The sequence below is a fragment of the Juglans microcarpa x Juglans regia genome, chromosome 5S (genome assembly GCF_004785595.1).
Source record: "Juglans microcarpa x Juglans regia isolate MS1-56 chromosome 5S, Jm3101_v1.0, whole genome shotgun sequence".
NCBI lineage: Eukaryota > Viridiplantae > Streptophyta > Magnoliopsida > Fagales > Juglandaceae > Juglans > Juglans microcarpa x Juglans regia.
This window is the reverse complement of record NC_054603.1, coordinates 21381340-21389212: the sequence shown is the minus strand read 5'-3', so window position 1 is coordinate 21389212 and position 7873 is coordinate 21381340. Positions and strand designations below refer to the sequence as shown.

At 35.4% G+C, this 7873-nt stretch overlaps 1 protein-coding gene across 1 annotated transcript; it reads right to left on the bottom strand.

The window, feature by feature from the left end:
* Positions 1-1463: 1463 nt before the first annotated feature.
* On the bottom strand, positions 1464-2230 carry LOC121267193 (peroxidase-like). The gene is made up of 2 exons (XM_041171054.1): positions 2122-2230; positions 1464-1702 (listed from the first exon to the last, which is right to left on the bottom strand). Exons 1-2 carry the CDS (start codon positions 2228-2230, stop codon positions 1464-1466), a joined length of 348 nt encoding a protein of 115 aa, XP_041026988.1.
* Between the last annotated feature and the right edge of the window lie 5643 nt (positions 2231-7873).

The window sequence follows — 7873 nt, the reverse complement described above, 5'->3', positions numbered from 1 at the left end:
AACAAGAATTAGAGATGCCGTTAGATATGTGAAGTCTTCACCGTCGAGGTTTGCCAAGTTCAAGGCTTGTGCGGTAAAGGAAAATATTAGTAGGAGGATGATTTGCTTGGATGTTCCTATTAGATGGAACTCCACATATTTGATGTTGAGTACCGCTGAAAAACACAAACAAACATTTGAACACTATTATATATGTGTAGATAGTGAATTCGTGAACCCCACTGTTGATGATTGGAAAAAATCACATTTTTGTAGAGTTGCTGAAAATACTTTATGATGTTACATTGAACATTTCTGGTTCTTTGTATGTGACGACTAATGTATACTTCCAAGAACTCTGCACAATTGAAGATACATTAAATGATATGTGCAATAGTCATGATATTATCACTAGCACCATGGGCATAAACATGAAAAGTAAGTATGAAAAATATTGGAGTAGCACAAATAGGTTCAACTTGATTATATATGTTGCTTTTGTGCTTGATCCACGATATAAAATGATAGCAATGAAGTTTTGGTTGAATCAGTGCAAAGGGGATGAGTTGGCGGATATGATAGAGGCCAAGGTTAAACTCTTGTTAAGCCGCTTGATTGAGCAGTATAACAAATTTCGTTTGGTTCCCATCAGTAGTGGGGGGGAGTTCTAATGTGGCTCAAGGGAGGCCAAGCACTACTTCTACTTCTACTACCATCTCGACTAAATTTGATATCAGGTTAGAGAAATTTCTTCTGGAGCAAGGGTTTATGGAGTTTAGATCAGAACTAGATCGGTATTTGTCAGAGGGGTGTGCACAAAAATCACCCAATTTTGATATTTTGGATTGGTGGAGAGTTAATGCCACCAATTATCATGTTCTTGCTGAGGTAGCACATGATGTGTTAGCCACCCTCATTTCCATTGTTGCCTCAGAGTTCGCATTTAGTACTGGAGGACGCATCTTGGATACTTTTAGGAGTTCATTGTCTCCAGAGACCGTCGAAGCTCTCATTTGCACTCAAAATTGGTTAAGGACCAAACATGTCGACATCCAGGAGTTGGAAGAATACGTCGATAGATCTTGAAGGTAAGTTTGAAACTTGAAATATTTTCTTAATATCTATCTATCTCGGTTTATTATCTATCTAACTCATTTTTAATATTTTTTTAGATGATTATGTAGCTTCATCTTCAACAGAGGCTGCTGTGAGTCTCTCTTCCCATTCATGCTGAAAAAAATCTAGAGTAAGTACTTTCTTCTTACATAATCTAGAGGCTACAACTATTTTCTTTGCAAGTAAGATGAAATTCTAAGCACAAATATATTTATGTCGTATTGCAGTGAACATTGTAGCCTTGGCATTGGCAAACCTGATTGGTGGACTTTTTTTCATTGGTCATAATGTAAGTTCTTTTATTATTTCTTATTTTAATTTTTTTTCCAAAATTACATTGCACGATGTGTATTTCACATACATAGGTTTTAGTTCACCACTCTATAGTTTTTTCTAATCTCTCCACTTTGTCTTGTAAGCACACCTATGCTGGCCATCTTCACCATTGATGCTGCAAAATCCCTATAGAAAAGATAATGGAACTTGCTATAGTTAATGACCATTGAAGTGGTTTTATTGTCCCCCATAAGAGCTTGGTCTGACTGAAGTAGCCCAGAATTGTTCACAAGGTTTTTGTAATAGATGTTATCAAATTTATTTGCAGTGACTGAATCCAAGAGAGACAATTTGGTGTCAGAATCAGCATCATCTTCTAGGCATGTGCTTTGCAAAGTTTGTAGGAGGGATGCATCCAGTGTGCGCAAAGTTTGAATGTAAAGCATTGAGCGAACCCAATAGTGTGCGCACTTGTATAAAGCATATGGATCAGTGAGAGTCTTTTAAGCTTATGTTGTATTGTAGCATAATGGCAATATGAACTTCATGAAAAGTTACATTTGCAAGCCCCTTCATGTTAGAGTTTGATTTTGTAAGAGAATTTGATAAAAACTTCTTATACAAATGCATCTAAATGGAGACAAAATATTTGAAATCCAATTAGTAATAAAAAAGCTTTTGGAAAAAAAAAAAAAAACTCTGGGTTCAACCCGGAACCCGGAATCTTGGTTTTGAAAAACCTGGATTCACCTGGGTTCCAGCCAGGGTCTGACCCCGACCAACCCGGTCCAGGTTCAAGACCTGGGTTCCGGTCCTGGTACACCCGAGTTCCTGGGTTGGAACCAGGATGAACACTCATAATTTAAACTCATCTTAACATCCAAATATATCTAAACTCATTTTAGGTGAGCTCTATAAAACTCACTTCATCATCTCAACTCACTACTATTCATAAAGAACTCAACTCATCTCAACTCAACTCAACATCCAAACGGGACCTAAATTTACGACTCTCTCATTTTTTTAATAAAAAAATTATTAAAAATTCATTATAGTAATTGAAGTGACCTAATTTAGATAAGTGCCTGATCTTCCCTGAAATAGTTGACATTATTTTCTATTTTACCTTTCCTCGAGTACTTTACTCCCTCAAGAGTCAAGACTTGATTCTTATGTTTCTTTCACCCTTCATCTCCTTTTTATATCAGTACGGTGCAACTGGCAAGGTAGCTCTACTTCGGAAAGAAAAGCTAGGTCTCGTTTCGGAATACAAATTATATCATTTCATTTTAAAAAATTTCATAATTTCTTTTCTAAATATTGTTTAAATACAAACACTTTTCAATTTCGCATTTCAAATTTTTTTATTTAATCATTACATCTTTCTCAAATTTCCAAACAAAACACAAAATAATTCAATTTTTTCAAATTCCAAACAAAAATAATACTAAAAGATTAGAAAATTTTATACACCACACTACTATTCCACTTTCATATCACAATGTAGTAGGATGTGACACATTTATTATCAGTAGATGATTCTTTATTGGATGATTCTTTATCATCTAATGATGATAAATGTGTTACATCTTATATAATGATATGAAAGTGAGATGAGAATGTGGTGTATAGCATTACTCTAAAAAATTATATTCTAATAATATTTTAATTTTATAAAAATTTTATTCAAATTTCTCTTTATTTTCTCAAAACCCAATAAAATATCATAAATCAAATTATTTCACTATTATTTACAGATTTTTCATCTCATTTTCTAAAAGAGACCTTAGAAAACCTTATTTTCTATTATGTTTTGAGAACCTGACTCAAAAAAGAAAAGGAGACAGAATTCAACACTGCTTCTTCAATCTCTTCATTAGACGTTTTATAGTGCGACTCTCCTTCTACTTTAATGCTGCTTTAATGCTATAAAAAGAGGACATATAAGGAGATGTTTAGGAAATGAGATGAAATGAATAATTTGTAAATAGTAGAAAAATAGTTTGTGAATAGTAATAAAATGATTTAAGTTATTATGTTATATGAGATTTTGGACAATGAGAAACAAAAAGTTTGAATAAAATTATTATAAAGCTAAAATATTATTAGAATATAATTTTTTAATATTATATTTATTTTAAGATTTGAAAAATTAAATTGTTTTCTATATTTTATTTGAAAGTTTGGTAAAGTTGTAATAATTAGTTTGAAAATGTTTGTATTTGAGTAATGTTTGGGAAGAAAATAAGATATGATGAGATGAGATGAGGCGGAATGAGATTAGATGAAATGAGATAAAAAAAATTAAAAAAAATAAAAAAATTACCAAACATCCTCTTAATCACAATCAACTACTTCGCGCTCAGCCGAAGGGATGCCTCGGATTTTCTCTAAGATTCCATTCGTAATTCTTGTGGATATTATTTATCTATTTATTTATTTATTTGGGTTAATGGGTAAGTGTTGAAAGAATTCTTTAGGCCACTTTCTATTTTTGTTGAATTAGATCTTGGAGTTTTAAGTTAAAAAACCCACAAGAGAAAAATAGAAGAAAATGCACATAGCAATTCGGCCTATTAAGGACTTTGGCTTTGGAATGCCCAAATTTACCCTCTAGGCAAGGAGATAGCGTCACTTGGCTTCAAGATTGAGTTTTTGGTCATTTTAAGAAAATCACTTCTCATTTGAAACTTTGGGAAAAAACAATGAAGACACTTGTCACGCACGCATTGGATTTCTAGAAGAAAAAGTGGAAGAAGCAATGAAGGATTCGACTTTCTAGAAGAGTTGGTCAAGTGTCATGCATGCAAATGAAAGGTGAAGAGTTTTGTCTTGGGAAAGGGCAAAATCTTGCATAGGGAATTGGAACCTAGGGAAGAAGCACCTAGGTTAGCAAATTGGTGCCACTTGGCAAACATACTTCAAGGTTTCTGGAAGAAGCTAAGGAGATGGAGGAGGATGTAGGGTTCGTACACACCTAGGGCACACGCCCATTTCACCTACCCACATGCCACATATCTCATATGCACACCTCACATCTAAATACATTGAACTTAGATGTAAAAATGGATAAGAAAAATGAGAGGACATGGTTTCGAGAACCCCAATGGACTACACAAGCACCAACAAGATTTTTGTAAGTTCCAATGAGTTGTGCACACCACTCACCCTCCGAAGCACCTCCACCTCACGCCACTTATTCTTAGTGAAGAGTTCCAATAAGATTTTGCATAGGGATGAAAAATGTGAGATTTTCTAAAAGATTTACATTGGAACACTAAGAGACTTTCGGATCCCTAAACCCCATGCCCACCCAAGTTATATTCTGACATTTTGCCAATTGTCATTCATGTATAAGTAGAGGAAAAGGTTCTAGAAGGGAGTGGAAGAGACAATGCACGAAAATTACCCTTGTACTCTAGGGTTTCGACCACCACATTGTCACATGTCATGTTTTGAGTTCTTGAGAAGCATAAGGAAATGGAAGAGCCACCTAGGGAACATGCATAGGAAGAAGAAGCTTCTTACTTAGGGAAGAGTAAGGGACATGCATCGGAAAAGGAAGAGATGCATGGGAAAAGGGAAAACACACATGGGAAAAGGAAGAGGCGTATGTGGAAAGGGAAGGATGCATGGGGAACACACACGCACATCCTACATGCCTTTTGCCAATTGACAAGCATGCACAAGTCTACAAGGTTCAAGCCTAGGGTTAAGATTTATCAAATGGCAATTTTTCCCTAGAGATTCATTGAATCTAGACCATATGGGGGAGCATACCCAATGAGCCTCTTAGGATTTTGAATTTTGACAAAATGTCATGCCATATGTCACTCATGCAGAGGATCTTTTGGATTTCCCAAGGAAAGACAAAGAATGAGCTTTGACACATGGCTTCCATGCAAGGATATTCTTAAATTTCCTAGGAAAGTGAAGAGGATTTCGAATTTCCAAGGAGCCACACCACTTGGCATGATTATTCTTTTCAAAAATACTTTTGTGTTCCCTATAGCCTAGCCTAAGCGCCACTTGTCCTACATGGATCAGAAAAGATGTCACTTGTCCTACATGCATCAGAAAAGACACCACTTGTCCTATATGCATCAGAAAAGACACTAGTTGTCCTACATGCATCAGAAAAGACGCCACTTGTCGTACATGCATCAGAAAAGATGCCACTTGTCCTTCATGCAATGGGTCACTAGCAACCAATGAGATTTTGTTAGAGAATTCTATATAAAGGGAGAGGAGTCACACGCCCAAGGGCTTTCTCTTTTGCCATTCTCGGATTTTACATGCTCTCATTCTCTCCACACTCTCTTACACGACTACTTAGAGATTTCCTCTACTTTCTCATAATTTCCTTCATACAAACTGGGGAGGCTTGTTTCAAGAGAGGGATTTCTGCGTTTACAAGGAGGAACCATAGTAAGAACTCACTTTCCTTTTGTTTCTACACACACACATCAAATATTCAACTCAAGATGAGATTTGAACCTCAAAGGAGTTCGAATATGGTGAAACACATACAATTTCCATACTTGCTCATGGGAAACGAATTAGGGTTTTCTAGAAGTGTAGAAAATCAAAAGTTTGAAGGAACAAATCCTCTACACATTCGGCCACACTCATGTATTTTCACACTTATTCGAGATTAGTCGAAGATATAAGAAAATTGAAGGGTTTTTTTATTCAAAACCCTAGAAGCCAATTGGTTTGGGTCTTCTTAAGCCTTAGTGATAACCCTAGAAACCCTTACACACTCAAGAATACGGATTAGGGTTTTGGAACTCTTATTCTAACGAGTTATATTTCGATTTACAGTTTGCTATTTGTTTCATTTCTTGGATTTTTGTAAGTATACACTCAACTTACTCTTAGTTAATATTTGTATATGATTGAGTAAATATTTTCATTGTTATGTTTGCTTTAATTGTTATTTTTTGTTGTTGGTTTGAATATGCTTATATGATCTTGGATTATGAATATTACATGAATGCTATGATTCGGTTTCAAGATGAAAATGGCAAGGATGTCCTATGCATGTTTCGGTTTTAAGGAAAACATTGTGGTTGATTTGTGTTACTTGATGATTCGACTATACAATGTCTTAGAAGTTTTGGATTTTGGCCAAACACCATGATTTTATGTTTCATTTCGTTATGCTTTAATTTCTAAGCAAATATGTTTGAAGAAGAAGCATGTTTAAGTGATGAATCTTCGTGTTTTGCATCTATATGCTTAGGCCAAGGCCCTTTTTCATGGGTTCATGTAAATGTTTTGATATCTCATATGGTTAATGTCATCATGCTATGAAATGAACATGTTACACTTGGTTATTTCATACACAATATTTCACATGTCATATGTCAAGTGTAAGTAAGCATGTTATAAGTCTCATGTTATATGCATTTGAGAAAAAGTGTTTTCAAAGAAAGTATTTTAAAAGAAAAGGGTTTAATAGTTTTATCACAACCCCAAGTGCTAGGGCGGGGGAATGTCCTAGTGAAACTCTTATGTCCACTCTGGAGTGCTTAAGAATAGAGTTGTAACCTCTGGGTCGACAAAGTACCGTCGACGAGTCTCAAATGGATTCTTTTCAAAGGATGCCGAAGCGAGAAAGTGTCTAACACTAGTGAGTGCATAAGGCATGTAACCCGATGAACTAAGGTCGAGTTAATATAAATCTCTATTTATGACGTATTCATCACGGTGTACAGACCGTTGATGGTGCGGTAACTAGTAGGAACACGCGCTGCTACGGAGAATCGTGTTGTGTCCACCCTCTGAATAAGAATAAGAGCTCATAAGATAAGGATCATTTGATGAAAATCTCATGATATGATAAGGATCACTTGATGAAAATCTCGTGATATGATAAGGATCACTCAATGCAAATTTTGTGATATGTTTTGATAATTCAAGTTTTGATTAAGATCAACGTGAATAAGAAAGTTAAGAAGTTTTTCTGAAAAGCTAAAGTCTCTGTGTCAAGTCTTTTGAAAATGGTCAAGTGCATAAATCAAGTTCTGGTCAAGTGCATAAGTCAAGTACATGTTCATGCACACATTTCATGATATACCTCTTGTATGCTTGTGTTAATTATTGTATGTTACGTGTTTACTTGCTAAGATTTCTCGAAATCTCACCGTGATAGTTTCCGTTACCATTTCTAACTCGAAATGGTAGAACTTTTAGCAGGACCAGAAGTAGCGAGTTAGGATATTGATTAAGGCAAAGGATGAGCTCAACCCGGAGGAGAGAACGGATCTAGTCATGACCTACTTGGAGATAGCCAAGATTAGAAAGATGCTTTAATGATTTATTTGTTAAGACCTTTTTAGAAAATACCTTTTTAATTAAGAAGGTAGTGATTTCCAGTTTTGCCCTTTTTCTCTCTACATGAGATTTAGGGTTGCTGTTTGTTTTCTTGTGTGAGCCTCCACAATTAGCTGCATGGCAACCATAGATAGTGGCACCTGTCAGCCTTCCTTTGCCGATC